This window comes from Tenrec ecaudatus, chromosome 7, assembly GCF_050624435.1.
Source record: "Tenrec ecaudatus isolate mTenEca1 chromosome 7, mTenEca1.hap1, whole genome shotgun sequence".
NCBI classification, from domain to species: domain Eukaryota; kingdom Metazoa; phylum Chordata; class Mammalia; order Afrosoricida; family Tenrecidae; genus Tenrec; species Tenrec ecaudatus.
This window is the reverse complement of record NC_134536.1, coordinates 160,725,737-160,746,268: the sequence shown is the minus strand read 5'-3', so window position 1 is coordinate 160,746,268 and position 20,532 is coordinate 160,725,737. Positions and strand designations below refer to the sequence as shown.

The 20,532-nt window shown below is 52.7% G+C and overlaps 1 protein-coding gene across 1 annotated transcript; it reads right to left on the bottom strand.

Annotated features, from left to right (window-relative positions):
- Positions 1-333: 333 nt before the first annotated feature.
- On the bottom strand, positions 334-18,851 carry C2 (complement C2). Its single transcript, XM_075555406.1, has 18 exons — positions 18,639-18,851; positions 18,308-18,514; positions 16,915-17,100; positions 14,387-14,560; positions 14,198-14,296; positions 13,904-14,037; positions 11,350-11,488; positions 10,208-10,348; positions 7,878-7,967; positions 2,505-2,645; positions 2,298-2,392; positions 2,092-2,209; positions 1,834-1,999; positions 1,645-1,721; positions 1,425-1,516; positions 1,091-1,217; positions 927-976; positions 334-779 (listed from the first exon to the last, which is right to left on the bottom strand). The coding sequence occupies exons 1-18, from the start codon at positions 18,682-18,684 to the stop codon at positions 603-605; spliced, it is 2,259 nt and encodes a 752-aa protein (XP_075411521.1). The 5' UTR covers positions 18,685-18,851; the 3' UTR covers positions 334-602.
- Positions 18,852-20,532: the final 1,681 nt, after the last annotated feature.

The following is a 20,532-nucleotide window of genomic DNA, read 5'->3' as shown; positions in this document are numbered from 1 at the left end:
GGAGGGCCCTACTGAGTAGTCAGCCAAGGAAATAGAAAGTGCACCGTTCCCACCCTTCACTGGCCAACCTGCAGAATGCCCCAGCCAACCCCACCACCACCCCAACTGCTTTGCAGCAAGCCCACACCACCCCCTGAAGGACCAGAAATAATGCGCACGCACGCACACACACACACACACACACACACGCCTCCAGTCAGCTCCCCCATGGGGTGCAAGGAGAGGGCAGAGTCCAGGGGCTATTTGTCCTGCAGGGTCTCTGACCTGCCTTCCCAAAGTTCCTGGAATTATCCGCTTGCCCAGCCCCCAGGCAGACAACAGATGGATGTGGAAATCCTTGGCTTTTATTAATTTCCTAACTGGGAAATTCCATGTGAAAGTGAAAGGAGCAGGGACTTTCGTGCGGGCAGCAGGGGAGGGGAGGGGAGGTGGGGACCCTGGGCGAAGGCGAAGTCATTGGGGAGAGCCCTGGGAATTCCCCAGCTTGGCAGCTGCTCCTGCTGGAATCCGGGAGGCCAGTTCGCAGAACCAAGAGTGAGGGTGGACTGTGGGGTCGGGGGTGGGGATTCAGAGGTAGGAGACCCTGGCCATGCCAGGCATGATTACAGAGGCAAGAATTTCAGGACCCCCTGCAGGTGCTGGCGCAGCCAAGGCTGCAGGCGGAAGATACTGATGTGGAAGTCTCTGGGAGGTGGCACCTGACGAGGGGGGGCTTTTTGGCGGGAGGATTTGGCAGATTTCCGACAGGGGTTGTAGAGACCCCAGCTCACCAGGCCGACCTGGAAGAAGGCAGAGAGCGGGATGAGCGAACCCCAGCATCAGTCTCCCAGCTGCCCTCAGAGGCCCTCCTCCCCGCACCCCCACCCTCACCCTCACCATGCTCCTGTAACTCTACCCCTGGGGCTCTTCGTCCCCCTCCCTCTTACCTGGAAAACCCTGTACCTCCGATCCAGGAACACCGCTCCCCCAGATTCTCCTGCCGGCAAGGAGGAGGAAGACACAATGTTACTGCTGACTTTTACCCAGCCCTGCTGTCCAGGGGCTCACGGGGGCACGGATGGGACACAGCCGTGGGTGAGGGAGGACTCACCCGGGCATGGATTATCATCACCCCCAGTCCCACTGCACAGGAACTGCTCAGTCACCACCTCTTTGACATCTGTCAGGTTGGGGAACGAGGCTTTGTCTTGGGAGACGACCTGGCCACAGCTTTCCCACTGCAGGAGGGGGTGGAATGAGCAGACCCAAGGACAGCTGCCTGGCAGCCGAGCTAAGCCTGGGGAGAAGGTGCCCGGGCTCAGGCAGAGACCGCGGTGGTCAGATCTGGAGGAGGAAAAGACATGTCCCAGGGGCTGTCCTAGGGGTGGGGGTGAGGGTGGGGCAGTGTTCGTCACGCCCAGGGCACCCCAACCTGAGACGCTCACCTCAGTGCCTGTCTTGAGGTGAAGGTCCAGTCTGTTCCCACTCAAGGAGGTAAAATGGGCAGTAACAGTGTGCGTGTTCAGAAGTTCGCGCTCTGCAGGTGGGGGGGGGGGGAGAGGGGGCTGTGGGTGCTGCTGCCGTTTATCAGAAGCCAGACTCCGGCTCCCCTGGGTGCTCCAGCCCCAGGCCAGCTTTCCCCACGCTGCCCTGCAAGCTCCTCACCATGGTCCCCACAAGTGCTCTGTTGAGGTCTCCGCAGAGCCAGGTTGGCCTCCACCGTGCAGGGAAGGCAGATGGGCCTGGGGAGAGGGATGCGGGTCTCATATAGCGTGACCTTGGTCTCCCCTCCTCTGGGTATCCCCGGGGGCACCCTCCCTTGCAGGGCACCCTCCAGACCCAGGCTCCAGGCACCTGGCGTGGGTGGACATCTTCACTTTCTGGGTCAGCTTCAGCAGGGCAATGTCATCGCCGTAGAACTCCCGGATCCCTTGGCTCTGCTTGGCATAGACATTGAATCCCGGGGGGCTCACTTTCTTCTCAATGGTGAACTCTTTGCCATGCGAGGAGCCGGGGTCCCCTGGGAATAACGGTGGATCGGGCTGGACCTGGACGTCCAGAGGGCGAGCCCGAAGGACCTCAAGCGACCGGGGCGGTACCGCCCAGCCTTACCCACGATGACTCGCCAAAGGTGCAGTTCCTTTTCCTCTAGTTTTTGGAAGCAGTGAGCGGCCGTCAGGACCCACTGGTCTGAGATGAGGGACCCCCGGCAGGTCTCCTTGCTCGTGGGCTGCAGGGGGACAGGCAGTCTTTAGCACCCCCTGTGTCTGACCCCCCTATTGCTCTAGGATCCTCGCTGCCCTCCTCCTTCCGGATACCTTAATGGTGACATGCCAGGGTGCCCTCTCCTGGTCCGAAGCGTTGGTAGACATGTTCCCCACCCCGCAGATGGTGTCTGTGAGCTGGGAAACATCTGTCAGTGCGAGGGGAGGTGGAGGAGGAGGCAGTGAGGGCCCCTGTGCCCAGATTCCCTGCCTGAGCTCCCAGCTGGCTGCTCCCCTCCCGAACGGGCGGCGCTCACTCACCCAACATGTGCTCAAAGACCTGCTGCAGAGCCTTCGGGTCCTGCAGGATGAAGGCATGCCGCTCACCGTCCTTCTTGGACCCCAGATCATTCAACTCTTTCCAGTCCACATCCAGTTTGCCTACCCCAATGGCGTAGATGTCTGACGGGGGTGGAGGGGGAGGGAAACCACAGGCTCTTGTGACTGAGGGGCTGCAGTGACACCGGGGGTGCGGGGGGGGGGCACTGATTTGGAATCCATGAGATGCTATCAGACCATCCCTGGAAGTGCAGTGACTTACAAGGTCAGCAGTTCAAGGTCCATTCACCTTGGGGCAGGTAGCAGAACCTCATCTCTCTCGGGCTCCAGACTGGTCCAGTGTATTCCCAGACGGCTTGTGATGTCTCCTTTCCTCTGTGACGGGCATTTTGCCTGTTCCCACCTTCTCCTACCTTTTTCCCGCCTTAACTCCGAGTCTAATGCTGCGATGCTGGTATCTCTTCTTGATCCCATACTCCAGCTCATGTCGCCATCGAACACACTGTCAACTCTGTGAGCTCCATAACACAATTTTTGTGTCAACTGCTCACTGCCTTGAGTCAATGCCGACTCACCACGAACTGCCCCTGTGAGAGCCTGACACTGCGACTCTCGATGGGACTGGAGAGCCCCATCTTTCTCCCTCAAGGCTGCTCATGATCTTGAACTGCTGACCTTGTAGACTGCAACCCCACTCCTAGCCCCTCTGCCCCCGTGACCTCCATCAGACAGGCAGGTTCTTCACAGCGGTGTCCTCCGTGCTTGGAATGGTGTCAGGCCCGAGAGTTGCTCTGGGTAAAGGCTTTCAGCCACAGAAGGAATAAAAAGACGCCGCAAACCAATCAGAAAACATGGCGTGGAGTGGCCTCCAACTCGTCGTGACCTTGAAGGACAGAGCAAGGCTGCCCCATTGAATTTCCAAGGTCATAGCCCCTGAAGTGGACCTCCTCATTTTCTTCCTCTCCCGTGAACGTGGCTCCAAGACAGAACGTCAGACACGGCCTTCCATTGGGAAATGTGCAATATGATGGAGGAGGACAACTTCATCTCTTCCTGCCGGAGACCCTGCACCTACACTGCCATCCATGCTGGCCCAGGGAGAGTGGCGACACACCTGTCAGGGGGGCCCACAAGGTCCATGGACCTCACGTACAGTAGAAGCTCAACCGTTACCGCGTCCTAGGTTGATTTTTTTTGTTTGCTTAAAGTGGTTCCCCTTCGGCTTCCTCCTCGTGTGTGTGTGTGTGTGTGTGTGTGTGTGAATTTTAATGGCGGCCCCATATACAGGCAATGCATATCACTCGTTTCGACCGTCTTCACTTGTACAGTTCTGGGACGCATCGTTCAGTCGTAACCCGACTTGTCGCTCTCGTGTTCCGTCTCCCTGCTCAGAAACTGTAGCCTGTGGGCCTGGAGGCCTCCTTCCCCTTCCTCCTTCCGGCTCTGCTCGCCCTAATAAGCCTTTGCCTGCAAACTTGCCTGACCGGCTGAGTGCATTAAGATGATGTTTGCAAGGCTCACCCACGGGCTGGCTTGTGGCGGGATTTCATTTCTTTGATACGGAGTACCAGTCCCCTGGCTGTACCTACCACACGGTGTTTAGCCCTACACCTATTGGCCGATGCTCTGATTGCTTCTCCCTCCTGGGGGTGGCGTGCAAGGCCGCAGAAAGCACCCAGCGGCTGGTGTCTCGGCCTTCCTTTCCTAGAATTCCTAGAATCTCTGGATCACCTGGGAATTCTATGAGGGAACTTCAAAACGTCCGTGGGAAAACGGAATTGGAAGCGGATAGACTTTCCCCACAACGTTCTAAAGGGCCCGTGTCTGTGGAGCTCTCTGAGAAACGGTGGACCTTCTGTTAGGCGTCCTCCCCAGCAATGGGTGCAGTCCCCCGTCCCCAAGCCCCCACCAGCACCCACTGCTTCTCGGTTCGCCTTTATTTTAATCGCAGCCGCCTGCCGGGGGGTGTCAAGGGCTAGGGAGCTCGCTGTGGTTTGGCTGTGCCTTTCCCATTACAGTGACACCGGGCACGGTTTCACGGGCTTGTTGCCCATTTGTACTGCTTTGGTGAAATGTCTGTTGCCTTTTTTTTTAGCCTCCCTTCCCCCCAAGTTGTTTAACTTTGTTTAAGTTGTAAGAGTTCTTTACATATTCGTGTTATTAAACCTTTATCCGAGATACGGTTTCTAAAAATGTTTCTCCTGATCCGTCGGTGGTCTCATCACTTTCTTGATAAGCCCCTTTGATGAATAAGATTGTTTGCTGAGGCCCTCTTGATGTGTTTTGTGCTTTGCTGCTTGTAGCCTCCGTCCGGGTCACATCGCAGAACGGCTTGTGAGAAATCAGGTCCTAAAGCATGATTCCAAAGCTGCTTCTACAAGTTTCTAGGTTTCTGTCATTGTGTGTATGTCTTTCATCCACTGTGAGTTCCCGTAGGCGATGCGAGAGGTGGGTCCAAGTTCATTCCTTTGTCTACGGAAGTCCAGTTATCCCAGCACCATTTATGAGACCAGTGTTTTCTCACTGGAGCTCCTACTGGTCTATATGGCTACCATTAGACCAATACCAGACAGTTTTGATTACTGTTGCTTCATAATGTGTTTTGATTTGGAGAAGTGTGGATACGACGACTGGGTTCTTTTTCTTATTCCCCCCCCACCCCGCCATTGCTTTGGCTTGTCAAACGGGAATCTAATTTGCTATAGGAACTTCTACTGAAAGCATGATTAAAAAAAAAACAACTATGTTTTAAAATTGTTTGGGGCTATTTGGCGGGGATCCTGTGATTCTAGATAAACATGAAAAATGACTTTCCCATTTCTGTAAAGAGGTTATTGAAATGTTGATGGGGATTGCGCTGTATCTGCAGATTACTTTAGGTAGTACTAGCACCTGACAATATTGTTTCTTAGTCCATGAGCAGGCGCTGTTCCACCATTTATTTACAAAATAAATCCACTGCCTTTGAGTTGATTCCAACTCATAACAACCCTGCAGGGTGTAATTGGCCCAGTGGGTTTCTGAGACCGTGACTCTTTCCAAGAGTAGAAATCTTCGTCTTCCTCCTGGAGAATGGCTGGTGGTTTCAAACTGCTGACCTTGCAGTCAGCAGGCCCCCACGTAATCACTCCACCACCAAGGGTCTTCTCTAATTTCTCCCGGTAATGTTTCAGAGTGTGTAATGTACAATTATTCCATTCCCTTGGTTAAATTAATTCCTAGGTAGTATCTTCTTCATATGCTATGACAAATGGAATTGCTTCCTTAATTTTCTTTTTTAACCTGCTTCACTACTGATATGTAAAGGGCTAACGGACTTTTGTGGGTTGTCTTTGTATTCTTGACCTTGATTCTTTGCTGAATGCATACGTTTGTTCCAGCAGCTTTCTGGTGGAGTCTTTGATATGCATATGTATATATGTATATGCACACGTATATGCATATGTATATAGGCTTATATCATGAGCTGAAAGGTACAGTTTCATGGTTCCTTTCCAGTGGGGACAACGTTTACCTCTCTTTCTTGTTCAGTTGCTATGGCTAGAATATGCAGTACTCTGTGGAATACCAACGTGGTGTTCGTGCTGGGTGTCTTGTTCCTGATCTTAAAGGGAGACCTTCCAACCATTCTCCGTCCAATCTGATGTTAAAGGTCAGTTTTTCATTAGTGCACTTTATCATTTGGAAAAAATGTCTATTAAAAAAATTTTTTTTGAAAAATGTCTTATGTTTCTGGCTCCCTGAATATTTTTCACCATAAAAGTTTGTTGAGTTTCACCAAATTCCCTTCTCTGGTCACGTGGGTCTTTTCTTTAGTCTACGAACATGATACATTTTTTTTATTGACTTTGTAATGTTGAACTCCCTTGCCTTCTTGGGATAAACTCCCCCTGATTGCCATGTACAATCCTCTTAATGTATTTTTGGATCCAGTTTGTTGCATTTTGTTAAGGATTTTTATAATCCATCTTCAGAGGGGTTATGGGTCTTGGGATGCTTTTACGCAGCTTTGGTATCAGAGTAATTGCCGGTAGCTTCAAACAAGAGGGGGGGTAGGGTGGAGTGTTGTCTCCTCCTCCATCTTCTGGGAAAGCTTAAGAAAGATTGGGCTCATTTCTTCTGTAAGCACTCAGTAGAATTCCTCGGTAACGCTCTCTGGAGAAGAAATTTTCTTTTGGGAGAGGTTTTTGAACACGGATTTCATCTTTTTTCATTGCTATGGGCCTGCTGAGATCTACTGTTTCTTGAGTCGAGGTAGGGAGTTCCCACATTTCTAAGAATTTCTCCATTTCTTCTAAATGATCTAATTTGTTGGCATACGTTTCGTGGTAGCATCCTCTTAGGATCCTTTACAATGTTGTGTGGTTGGCTGTAACTTTCAGATGCCCTGTGGTTGCCTCATCTGTCCAGCCCCCCTACCCCACCCCCTTTAGTCAGTGTAGCTAACAGAGGGCCTGTTTTATTCCTCTTAAACAACAACTTCTGATTTCACGGAGTCTATTGCCTTTCTATGCTCTGTTTTATTCATCTCTGCTCTCTGTCGGCTCCTTTCTCTAACTCCCCGAGTTGCTAGGTTATTGGCCCATGGTCTTTCTTTACTAGCAAGGCACCACCTTCGTTAAGCCCTGCTGACTGTTGACAACCGCGTTTTGAGAACTTCCCTCTGGCTCGGCGATGCTGTGGGAGTTGACATTTTCTTCCTTGGGCCAGTTTTAAAGAGGGGTCCACTTCCCCTAGCGGAGCTGTGGCCTGGGGCAGCGTGAAGGCGTTCTGTGATTAGTGAACATACGAAGATTGGATCCAACGAAGAGTGTTGGTCAACACTAGCTGCCCTCCCCAGCTGAAAAGGAGCCTCTGTCCCAGATGCTTGCCTGTCAGTAGAATTTGTTTTGAGTTTGAACATTTTATTATTCCGTTAGAGGCCTCAGCCGCCAAACCCTCCGTGAGTCATCCCTACTGCTAAAAGCGGAAAGGCCTTGGACAGAACCCCCAAAGGGATCCAGAGGCCCGGCTCTTGGGCCATTCCTGGAAGAGAGGAGGCAGCCGGGACTGCCGACATTTACGGAATGGTTCTCTGTGCCAGGTAATGCCTGTGTGAGCATTTCCCTCACTGGACTGTCCGGTGGGTCCCGGTGCCGTGATCTTACCAGGGCCACATGCCACTAAATAGGGAAACTTCGCTGGATTCGTCTAGAGTTTGGCCCGAGTCTTCCCAAGCTCCGGCATAACACCGTCCTTGCCTCCATACAGGGATATGGCCCGTGGTCTCACGAGAGATAGACCCACCCAGCTGTGGGCTGAGGACCTGGGCTCCCTGCAGGGGGAAGACACATGAGGGGACAGGTGGAAGCTCACCCAGGTAGTCATTTCTCTTCTGGTTGATGTTCAGGATCTCTTTGATGTTGTCGACAGCGGCCTTGGGAGAGCCTCCCATATTGGACTTCCCTAGAACAAGAAGGAAGGAAAACTGTTCACCTGGATAGATTCCCAAGAGCCCTGCAAGAAGGGAGATGTATCCGCCTTGGGACCCTGTCTTGAGTTGACTTATCTTCCCCCTAAAAGAGAGGTTGTACATCCCGGTCTCTAACTATGTGATTACAATCCCATTAGGACATGGGTCATCTTGGTTTGGTTAACACAGCAGATTTCATTGTAGGGACTGTGTTGAGGCCATCTCTTTTGGGAGGCAAAGGGAATCGAGCAGACATGTGGAAGTGGAGATGTGGGGGAAACAGCTGCCAAGATCCTCAGAGATCTCCATGGAAGCCGGAAGCCAATGCTGACAAGGCAGGAACCTTCCTTCAGAGGTGACAGAAAGAGGACATTCCCTCTGGAGCTGGCCCTCCAAATGTGAGCGCCTTGCCTCCTAAACTGCTTGAGAAACTAAACTTCTGGTTATGAAGCCAGCCACCTGTGGGGTCTCTGTTACAGGGGCGCTAAGTAACCAAGACAACGGTTGACCCTGGAAGAGAAGGGTGCTGTTCTAACAGAGCCCCAATAGAGGGACAGGATTTTGGAATCGGGTAATGGATGCGTTTTAAGGCATCTAATAGTAAAAAAAAAAAAAATTAAAAAAAAACTTAGATTACCTTGAAGACACTGTTGGTAGGATTCTGGTCAGGGCTCAGAAGGAAGTAAAGAAAGCTACAGACAACTGTGCTTGCTAGAAATGCTGATCTGTGCTTGGGGGGCGGGGGCGGGGCTTGAAAATACAACAGTGAGCACATGGGGGGAAAGAGATGGGCTGACAATGGAAACAGAACCTGAAATGTTCTGTTGTGCAACTTAAGGGCTCGTATTCTAGAATTTTCCCTAAGGATGAGGCCGCACCGTCTCTTGTTGAAGAGAGTAATCCTGTGACAGATCAATTCAACCAACCACCCCAGCAGAAAACCTACCCGTTTCAACAGAAAGCACAGTGCCTCTTGGAAGCCCACGAGCAGGAAAAGGGGGACAGGAGTTCGGTTTGCTGTCCACCGAGAGAAGAGCCTGGCCCTGGAGCAGCTTGCAGACCCGGAGAACTGCGGGAAGGAGCCCGGGGGAGGCTGTCCAGCTCCAAAGGGTGGGGTCCTGTGTAACCTCCTAGGCTTCACAGAATCAGATTTTCACACATTCTGACCCAGCGTGGGGGGTTGCTACTGAGACACGCCAGGGAGAGTCGATTGCCACCAACGCTGAGGAGACAGGGCCACCATGCCGAGAAGCAGAAGAACGGGGCCTGCGAGTGTTGGTTAGTCAGAGGGGTGTGCCAGGAGACGGGGTGGGTCAGTGTCACGTGGTGTTTTGCAGGTGGTCGGGACAGAAATTCGGGGAGGGGTCCAAAGATAGAATGCTATGGATTGACCAATGTCCTCCCACCACAAAAAAACATATGTTGTAAATCCTAACCCCATGCCTGTGGCTTCCATCTCCTTTGGGCATGGGTTGGCTGTATTGTGTTAAAGAGGCGGAGAAGAGATGGGGGAAGATGGGTCTCAAGACGTGGGAGCGCCAAAGAACCAAGAAGCGGAAGCTGACCAGACAAGGCCCTTCCTCACTCCACGTCCAACAGAGAGAAATCCTCTGCTGCAGCCGGCTGTCTGCATTCAGACAGCTGGTCTCCTAAACTGTGAGGAAACTCATTTCTGCTTGCTCATCCCATCCACCTGTGGTATTTCTGCTACAGTCACACCAGGTAACCCCCACAGACCCCCAAGCACTTCCTGTTTGGGTTTGAAAATAGACGATATACTGAAAACTTGTACCTTCAAGACATTGGGTCAGGAGGCTCATACACTTTGTTTCATTTCCTTTCCGTGCTAACCCTAGGGGGTCTGGGATTCCTTATTTTATAGATGAAAACAGCTAACGGAGCCTTGGGGAGTCGTTTACACCAAATCAAGAGATAAAGGACAGACTGACAAAGCCCAGATTGAGCCTCCAGAAGACTCCTTCCTTTCAGGCCCCTCAACCTCACTGCTCCGCCGGATGTCTCCCTCCCCCGTGGTAGCAAAAAGAACTCTTTCCTAATCACAAAGCGTCTGCATAAAAATTGCGCACGGAGAAGAAAACGGCGGCTCCGCCTTGCCAACACTGTCGCCATCCTCAACACTGTCGCCGCCTTACAAACGGAGCTACGGTCTTACCTGGCAGGAGGATCAGAATGCAGGCCTTCTGCACTCGCTCGCAGAGACCAGGACACTTACCATCCGTCAAAAGAATGATGGCATGCCGGATCTCCTGCCAGGCCAGGGTCTTCATACCAAGGCGTTGCATCTGGTTATTCATCATGATATAGACACTGTGCAGGGCCTCAAAGGTGTTGGTCCCGGTCCCATTTTCATGGTCTGGAAGATGCCAAGCAGGACTCTTTTAGGACTCCATCACCCTGGGGAGGGAGGTCACTCTATCCCCTAGCCATTGGAACGCGTTTTGTTTTCTGCTTTAATTAAACGGAATCAAACTAAACTAAATTAAATAATTTAATTATCCGAGTTTAAGTAAAGATATAGATTTAGCACCTATGGATATATAGATGAAGATATAGACTTGGCGTCCTTGCCAATTCAGACGTCGAAAGCCTTTCCGCCTTGGAGACATTCACTGCATGACACCCAGCTCCTGAATAATGCTGCTCTAAAATCCCCCTAAACTCCCAAATCCCACAAATGGGATTTCCAAAGAACTTGCTTTTTTTTTTTAAAGCCATTTGCTGCCAACCACTTTGCTGTACAGAGTCCAGCTGTAGCCATCTAGAAAGGCTCTATGTTGAGCCCCGAAAACCAGACTTACTTCCCAGGACCCTCGGAAAAAGTCCTAAGTCCTGTGTGGTTGGGCATCACGAAGGAGCAGAAGCCCTGTCTGAGGCGCTTGGACTTGAAGCACTGCAGACCAAGCCACGAGTGGATGGGTTTGGGATCCTCCAGCCCCACCAAGACCCTGATTGGGAAGCCAATTCCCACGTCAGGAACCAAAGCCCCACGTTCAAGAACTGAATGCCACCGAGAGGGCTCCTTCTCTCTACCTTGTCCAGACTCTGTCTGCAAGCCCGGGTGTCAGCCCCTCCTCTCCTATCACCTCACTTGAGGCTTTGGACTGCTAACTGCTAGTGATATGGAAGCCCCCTGCGGGCAGGAAAATAACCAAAGCAACCAGGCTTCCGGGGAGAGTAGAACTGCCCTGAGAATAGAGAGTGTTCTCTTTCTTCCTCGGAATGGCTCCTAGGTTCGAAGCTGACCTTCTGGTTAGCAGTGCACTGCACAACCCAGTCTGCCACCGGGGCTCCTTGCAAACCCCACGTACGGTTGTCTCCCGAAAGCGCATTCTGCACGACGGCCGTGGGCCATACCTTTGTAGCTGGCACTGTCCAGGCTACTGGTCACTTCCATGGGGTCCTGGGAGTTGTCATCTGAGATGGACATGACGATTTTGGGCTTGGACGCAAAAGTGATAATGGCAACGCTGACCTTGATCTCGAAGCTGAAGAGCTGTGAAGGACAACCGAGGGTCAGCGCGAAGGGCCTCACCATCAAGGAAGGGATAGCAAGAGGGCGAGCAAGGCAGTGGAGAACCCAGAGCAGGTCTGACAGAGGTGTGGCCCAAGAGGTAGGGGTGGGGACGCACCCACAAACGGTCCCTGAAAGCATACTCAATATGGGCGCCTGCCCGCTCACAGGCGCTCCCCTCATTTGTTCCTCACGTCAGCTGTGAGGACAGCGCGGCTGTCCCCGGTGCTGTCAATGGAGACATTCACATTGATTATCCCGCCCCAGGTCACACTGCTGATACGAGTCGGAGGTAGGATTTGAACCTGTGGGCCACATCTCTGACGATGGTGCTGTGCAGCCTCACAGCCAAGGGAGCTGCTTGACTTTCAGAGACTCTGCCTCCTCTAGAAGGTGTGTGGTCAGGTGCCTCCTGACGGATTCTGACTCACGGTGACCCCATGTGCTGTCCGATAGAACTGCTCAGTCGGGTTTTATTGGTTGTAAGCTTAACAGAAGCAGAGCACAGGGATTCTGTTTCGTGGTAACAGCTAAGATAGAGCTGAGAAGAAAAGCAAATACGAGGGAGTACCCCAACCTCCCAAACCCAGAATTCCCCCTTCCCCAAAAGCTATGTATTTAAAATTTTTTTTTCACAAAACAACCTTGTCATCTTCAAAGCACTCTCCATTACACTCAATATATTTGTCAAATCTGCAATTCCATTCTTGGCAACATTTTTCAAATTCTTCTGTTTGGACGGCACCTCCCTCGTTTTTGTTTTTTTCTTCTTCTTCACCTCTTCTACGTAGTCAAATTGCTGTCCTTTCACGTCCCGTGGAGCGAGGTCAGGTGAGTAAGGTGCGTGGGGCAAGCGAGGCAAGCTGGTTTTTTGTCCTAAACTGGTGCAGAGAGATGGCCGTGTGAGCAGGTGCATTGTCGTGGAAGTGAAGCCAGTCCTCCGTCGTCCACAAATCAGACCTTTCTTGTCCCACACTGTCCTGCAATCTTTTCAGAACCTCTCAATGGAAAATTCGATTAACAGTCTGACCTGGTGGGACACATTCCAAATTTAGCAGGAGTGGACATTTTCGCCTGTTAGGAGGGGGTGGACATCCAGAACGAGGTTTGTCATCAATCGGCATTTCACGAGGAAACCACTCCCCCACTTGAGTTTTTCCCACAGCGCTGTCTTTGTAAACTGCGTTCTACATCACAACAGTTTCTACGGCATTTTTCGCAAGCAGGCAACACAATCTCATGACCACACGCTGTTCTCTTAAATCGGCCATCATGCACACAATGAGATTTGAGTGAAACTGCTTATATGAAAAAATTCACCGTGACCAGAGAGAACCTTCCCAGGCGACGCCACTGGGTGCACTAACTGAGAGCGAGTTGCTGGATGCTCCCAGGAAAAATACGTACTTCAAAAGTTCCGTGCAGCCCAGTGCAATTCAGTTTTTGTTTTTTGGGGGGGTGTGGGGCAGACCTCCTCGTATATAACTCACTCCATAGAGTCAGTTCCGACTCATAGCAATCTTGTAGGACAATGTAGCACTCCCCTGTCAGTTTCTGAAACTGTAACTCTTCAAGCCGGGTGGTTTCGAACGGCTGACCTTGCATTGCATCAGCCCCATGCGTAACCAGTAGGCCAGCGCGGTTCCTTTACATAAATCACTACAAACAGCTTGAAACCAGCGACCTCCAAACCCTTCTGTTGGCACCTCGCAGGCATGAAAGCATTTTTTGAGCACACACCTGGGTAGGGGTACAGTTACAATATAAAGGATGTAAGTGGGCCACTGTTCAAACAAAGGCATGTTAAAACATACGTGAACTGTTCAAAACCTTTTGATGGAAGAGATGAAATTCCTTACAGACGGATACCATTCTCTTTCTTTCTGTAAGAGCCCCATGAATTATCGAGCCCTCTTTTCTGGACAGAACACTGTCCCAGACAACAAATTTCTGGAAAGTAAGACCTCCGCCCGGTTTATCTTTGGCGATCCCCTGGCACCAAAGCAGCCAACACGCGGCCGTGGAGTCAATTCCGACCCAATTCGACCCGGGTGTGTCAGAGGAGAACCATGCGCCTTAGGGTTTTCCCGTAGTCGGGAACAATCGGAAGTAGACCGTCAAGTCTCTCCAAGCACCTCTGCGCAGGTTGGCGCTACCAGCCTTTCAGGTGAAGCACATCCACATCTGTACTGCTCGGAGGATGCCCCGCCCCCAGCAGCAGCCAGCCAAGTGGCCGACACACGGTAGGCGGCCTGAGGATGCCTGGGCCGGGAAAATGTGATCCTGTCACAATCGTCTGGAAAGGTTTCTTGGAGGAAGGAGCAGGAGGGAGAGGAGACAAAGAGGAGCAGGGAGCCCAGGAAAGCCTCCCCTGCGCGCCGGCCCCTCATTCCTGACCCTGTCCACCATGATGCTAGCGCAGTTCTTGAAGATGTTGAAGTCATCCTCTGACACGCTCTGGGATGCATCCAGGAGCAGGTAGAGGTTCAGGTGACCGGAGCGCTGGATTTGGATTTTACGACCCAGGTTTTCTGAGAGAAAGGTAGGACAGGGAGGCTTCAGCTCCCCACCCATTATCTGCACTTTAGCCAAAGGGGGCAAGGTCTCCCTTCAACTCCGCAGCCACTGAGTCTAGCCTCCCAGGAGGACTTCCCTCCCGCCCCTCCGCCCCCATCCCCACCCCGTGCTCACCGTTCTTTTGCTGGGTGGGATTGGTGGCTCCGAGTATGTGGGAAAATGAGGAGCCCAGGGCGGGGGCCACATCCTCAGGGAAGTCGTAAGAGTAGGGTTCTGTGAGGAGAGACTCAGGGGTGTCAGCTGAAGCGGGGGTAAACGGGATGGGATGTTTGGGAATCTCAGGAAGGGCAGGCTGCTACTCACGGCGGCAAATGGGGTCTGTCCCACTCCAGGTCCCATCGTCCTGGCACTCCCTCTCTGCGGACCCCGTCAGAACCAGGTTTGAGGAACAGCGGTACCTGACCTTGTCGCCGAAGCCAAAGCGGGAGCCAGTCCGCACGGAGCCCACTGGAATTCCGGGGTTAGGGCAATGGCCAGCTGTGAGTGAACGCAGTATGACAGCAATGAGCAGGGCACTGCAGCCTCCTTCTGCCTCTCAGCCCTGCTCACTTACCTCTCCCTCTAGTAGCTCCAGAATTCCTGTGATGCCCCATACCCGAACTCTGCTTCCCGGGAGTCTAAGTGAAAAACTGTGCAGGGTGCAGAGCCTAGAACTTGGTGGCTTGAGTTATTACCTGGAGCACTTCCATTTCAGCCCAAACCCCAGGGTAGCCCAAGACCCAGAGCCCCAGGTAATGGATCAGTCGACAAGGCTGATATTTGCATTTCATAAAGTCACAATGAGACATCACTACAAACCCACCAGAGTGGCGAAAGGATTTGCCGGCCTAAATCTAAGCATATGCTAACCTGTGACTGAACACTTCCACGCCAAGCTAGTCACAAGAAACAAGTACACATGTGCACAAAAAAAACATGTGCAAGAAGGCTCACAGAACTCAATTTATAACATCTCACAACCAGAAACGACTCAAGCGCCCATCCATAGGAGAACAAATAGGTGATTGTAGTATGGCCATAGAAAGGAATACTACACAGCAATGAAAAAGAACAGCACCCATCTACCTGGTGGATGACTATCATCGATCTAGTGCTGAGCGAACGAAGTCAGATGCAAGAGTTGCTCCTGCATTAGTTCATTTACGTGAAGTTCAGGAATAAGTTAGACTCAACCACAGAGTTAGAAGTCAGACTAGTTATGTCTGAGAAGGGGATTTCCTGGGTGGGAGCAATGAGATGTCTCCTGGGGTGTTGGGAAGGTTCGCTGTTTCAGGTCGTAATTAACATAGTCTATGACGTTAGGCATGTAAAAATTCATCAAGCCAAAACAGAAGATGTGCATCCTTCACTGTAGGTAAATTATATCTCGATGTTAAAATAAATCACATTTCTATTTCACCGGAGAGCTATTTGGGAAAAATCCAAATGCCTGAATAGGAAGCAGTCAGCTGGGGCACTGGTGAGGGTGTGGTCCTGCCATTTTGAGGCCTCTGTGTCTTCGTGAATGATGTGCTCAGGACATGCCCATAATCCTGGAAGCACCCCAGCTCCACAAGCAAGTAGGGTTCTGGGGAGTCCTCGGAGCCCCACTTCCATAAAGCAGGGCCACGGGCGGCGATGGCCATGACAAATCGCATGTGGTCCCCCCAGAGTCCCGGAATTGCTCTAGAGCCGGGGAGTCAAACTCAATTAAAACGCGGGCCATTTGGTACAACAGGCAAGATTCACGCGGGCCACCTCACATCGGCAAATTGTTACGTTACATGTTGAAGCGAGGATTCAGGAGGAGATCATGAAAACACTATATAATTGCTTTCATGGAAACATTTATTTCATGTATTTATAAAAGGAAAAGGATTCTTTTTGTACCCGAAACTTGCCAGCGCTTTCCTCCTCCTAGTTTTCACTGACCTCGTAGGTTGTGACCGGAAAACAGAACAAAGCAACTAGCACAAACACAACACAACACGTTGGGCAGCTGGCAAACGTGATGCACAATCATCGTGGCTTCCCTCTGAATACGTGGACTAGCGCTGCCGCCAGGTATGATTCACAACAGCACACCCCAGAGTGCTGTTTCGCCTTTACGTTATTGGGATCTGTTTACATCACGTGACACCGAGAGTGGCAGACAGATGGCTTCCAAACGTCGCCGGAACTCAGTCAGCGCGTTTAGACACGTCCACGGGCCCCCAGGAAAGGCACCGGGCCCCGTGTAGGCTCGTCTTCAGTAGTTAAAGGGTTAACGAGGGAATTGTGTGCACGGTATTGCCTCGACCTCCCCCAAGCGCTATTTTCTTCCTAACAATTTTTTCTATTTTCATTCCCCCCCGCCCCTATTTTCATTTTATTTCAGAGCATCGCGGGCCACAAAATAATGACCGCGGGGGCCGCATTTGGCCCGCGGCCCGCCAGTTCACCAGACCCGCTCTAGATGTTTCCTTCTCTTGACTCATCTCCTCACATCGCGTGGTCCCTCCAGGAGGCCAGCACGTCCGGCCTCTCTGCAGGTGCGAGGACCGAGGCAGAGAGAGGTGAAATCACCCGCCCAGAGGCTGGAAAGGGCCAAGCCAGGCTTTGACTTAGAACCTCACTCCACAGATGGCTCACGGAAGCACAGCGTCGACTCTCTCTCGACCTATGGCCCTCGAACGATGGGTGGGGCCTGGATATCAAGTCCTGCTTTGAGGCGTTTCAAAGAGCTGGACAGAGGGTGGACGTTTTATGTGGAAGTACAGACATGGGGGTGGCTGCCCAGAGACTCCCACGGACGCTCCTGAGCCCCCGGCTCCTCACCCGCCCCCGTGCGGCCCCTGGGTCCCTGTACTCACAGCCGCTGTCACACACGGTCGTCTCCCCGTCCCACATGCCGTTGGGGCGACACTGCCGCACGGAGGAGCCCCGCAATATGAAGCCATCCTCGCATTCAAAGCTGAGGTTGCCGCCCACAGGGTGGGAGCTGAGACGTGGGTTGTACACACCATTCTCGAAGGCGGCGGGCGCTGGGCATCGGACACCTGGCAGGGGAGAGGGGAGGGGTATGTCCCACGGGGTGAGTACCTGGCTGGTGGAGGAGGACTGGGCCCGGTAGGTGAGGGAGGGACCGAGGACGCGTTGGGTGAGGGATGGGTGAGGGAGTAGGTAATGCCCACTAGAGATGCATGGGAATGGCCAGCTGAGGGCCAAACGGTTGAATTGTTAGGCTGAGAAACGTGAAATGGTCATGCTTGGCACTTGGCTGGGTGTGGACAATTTCATGTAGTTCGAGGCTAATTGAACTCCCCTCAGCTCCCTGCGGGCCTCTGCTGCCCCTGCCCTGGGACCCTTACATTCTTCACCACCCAGAGACTGAAGTCGCTGGCGTGAGGGCCTCCAGGAGCCCGCTCGCTGGGCAGTCACTCTGGATGGACAGTGTTGCCCGGTCGATTATTAAAAAGTCATGTTCCATGACTTGGCCTCTGCTTGGGCAACGCCCGGCTGAAAACGTGTGGGGCGACTTTACAAGACGCACGAAAAACATTGCTGGTCCCGTGTCACCAGGGGGAGTGATGATTTCATGCGTCGGGGCGCGTTTCTGAGACGGCTCTTGTGTGCCGACTGTGGATCGGTTGACATCGGCTGTGTGCCTCACCGTTCCAAGTTACGTTCAAGTTGGATTGGACGACTTCGGAGTGGAGCCCCCTCCGCAGCCAGTGCCTGACTCCACGGATCACGTGGTGCTCACGCACGTCCACGGCACAGAGCGCCCTAGTGCACACCACGTATCGGGGATGTTAAGTGATGCGTGACTGTCGTAGGTCTAATTGCCCCTGACTTGAGAATTATCCCACGCTCTCTCTCAGAGCCTGACCCCGTCCGTCTTCCTGCTACACACAATTGGCCATTCTGAAAAGTTTGGGGCGGGCTGGGAGAAGCGTAAAAACCCCATTGCTGTAGCATCCACGCTGCCTGGAGGAGACCCCCTAGTGCTACAGAGTTTTCTCGGCTGGAATCTTCTTGGGAGCAGCTTGCCAGACCTTTATTCCACGACACAATCAACATTTAGGTACGCAGCCTGTCGCCCGCCGCTTAGGACACCCAGGATCGAATATTTTGAAAAGCCCAGATCTGCCCACCCTCCCCTCCCTCCCTCCCGGGCAGATCCCACCCAGCCTGGAGCGGCACATTAGGGCCCTGGGGTAGCCACTAGCGGGGTGCCCCAGACAAGCCCGGGAAGAGCCTCACGTTTGCAGACGGCCTTCGTCAGCCGGGTGCCCTGCGGGATCTGCCACTGTCCGTTGCCCTTGCACAACCGGGATGCAGGGGAGGGGTAGTAGCCCAGGGGGCAGGAGTAGGTGAGGAGGCTCCCGGGGGCCCAGCCGTGGCTGAGGGTGAAAGTGCCTCCGGAGATGTTCACGTTCTGCGGGCAGGAGGGGGTGGCTGCAGCCAGGCCTGTGGGCACGAAGGCACAGACAGAGACGGGGCAGAAGGATGGCCGTCAGGAGCAAGGGGACGTCAAGAAGCTTGTCCCTTCCACACATAGGGACCCGGGCACCGCCCCTCCCCTGCCTCCTACCTGGGTACAGGGGCAGCAGGCAAAGGAGAGCCGCCAGAGGGTCCATGGCGTCCACCTTGGGGCTGGGTGAGGCCGGTGGCTGGGGAGGGAGAGGTCATCTGACTTCCCGAAAACCCGGGGCTGGCTCAGCAGGCACTTCGTTTGCTGCCAGAGAAAATAAATTAAGGAGTGGCTGGGGGAAATTCTGGTTCCGGGAGAAAGCAATCAGGGTGGGGGGGGGGACGAGTAGTGGGGTGGGGGGGCAGGCCTTGTCCTTGTCCCCTTAATCCAGTAGATCCAGAGTCCGTTGATTTCCACCACAGTGTTTGGGAATTGCTCCCAACACAGACACACACACACACACACCGTGAGCGCTTGCATTGATTGTCTAAAGTGCACACACCCACCAAGAGATTGCAAAACCTTTTCTTTAAATCAAGTTTCTGGCCGCCCTTTGGATCCCACCAAGGGGACTGCACTTCCTGAGAGACTGGGTGACAGCGGTGCCTCCTGGGACACCGGGGCTGAAGCTCATTTCCTCCGTGTTGTTCTGGTGATTTTGACAAAAGGGCAGGTGCACGATTCAGCCCTTCCATGCACCCCCTCCAGGGAGGATCTATGGTAAAGTGAGATCAGCACTTACTTCTGGAGATTGGGAAAGTGTTTCGAACATTTTTACGAAAGACCAGAAGATAAAAATTTCCAACTTGCAAAACAAGTCAATGTGGGGTTGGTTGGGCTCCTGACCAACATATTTCAAGACGGAAAATGTGGGAGCAGATAAGGGGGATGGTTGAACAGCAGGATGAACAGACTCCATCACTGAAGTGTCCATGGAAAGACAGACTGGTGAATGGGGCAGATGTCTTGTTCATTACCTGTATGGATAGAGTTCCCCTCATGAAGATGTGATCTCAGTCCTTGGGGGGTCGGGGGGCTGCCTTTACATTCCAACCTACACTTGAAAGAAAGAGATGGCGTGAAGAGACTTGAAGCTCGTGTGTTAGGCTCCCGTGCACGGAAGCCTCTTGAATGTGTTCTGAAACAATGTGGAGTGTGAATAAAGACCAGTCCAAACGGAAGAGGCCACCTTTCTGGCACGATGACTCAAGTTCACGAAGACTTTTTTATTTACAAGTAACTTCTTGGAAACGCGAAACTGAGGCGGGAACTGCGTGTTCTGAAAATGGCGACACCTCGGCTGTTGGGAGTCCCCAAGTTGCTGCTGGGCCCGCAGTGCTAGGGCCGCCCCCGCTCTACTGTCCCTCAGCGAAAGACCCGACGCCCCAGCTTCCCTATCAGCTAGGCAGGGCTTGGCTTGGGCCAACGGGATGTGAGTGGAGCTAATCATTAAACTCCAAAATGATGAACCTGAAATAATCTGAGCACGACCTGCCCCTCCCATGGAGTGCCACGTAAGCCCGACGACTCTCTGGCTTCTGCTATGAGCGGCCCCTAGTGGCATAGTGGGTTATGAGTTGGGCTACTAATCACAAGGTCAGGGGTTTGAAACCACCAGGTGCTCAGAGGGAGAAAAATGAGGCTTTCTCCCCTCAGAAACAGTTACAATCTCAGAAACACACCGCCGTGGCTCCATCCTGTCCCATAGGGTCCCCTATAACCCTAACCCCAACCCCAACCCCAACCCTAACCCTAACCCTAAGTCTAGCCTTAACCTTAACCCTAACCCCAACCCCAACCCTAACCTTAAGTCTAGCCTTAACCATAACCATAACCCTAACCCCAACCCTAACTAAGTCTAGCCTTAACCATAACCCTAACCCTAACCCCAACCCCAACCCTAAGTCTAGCCTTAACCCTAACCCTAACCCTAAGTCTAGCCTTAACCATAACCCTAACCCAAGTCTAACCCCAACACTAACCCTAAGTCTAGCCTTAACCCTAACCCAAGTCT

Coding starts and splice junctions, on each gene's coding strand:
- C2 (XM_075555406.1), bottom strand. CDS start 18,684: ATGGACCCTCTGGCGGCTCTCCTTTGCCTGCTGCCCCTGTACCCAG. Junction 14,297..14,386: donor GACAGACCCCATTTGCCGCC/GTGAGTAGCAGC, acceptor CTCTCCTCACAG/AACCCTACTCTTACGACTTC. Junction 2,646..7,877: donor GAAGAGAAATGACTACCTGG/GTGAGCTTCCAC, acceptor CACCCCCGTCAG/ACATCTACGCCATTGGGGTA.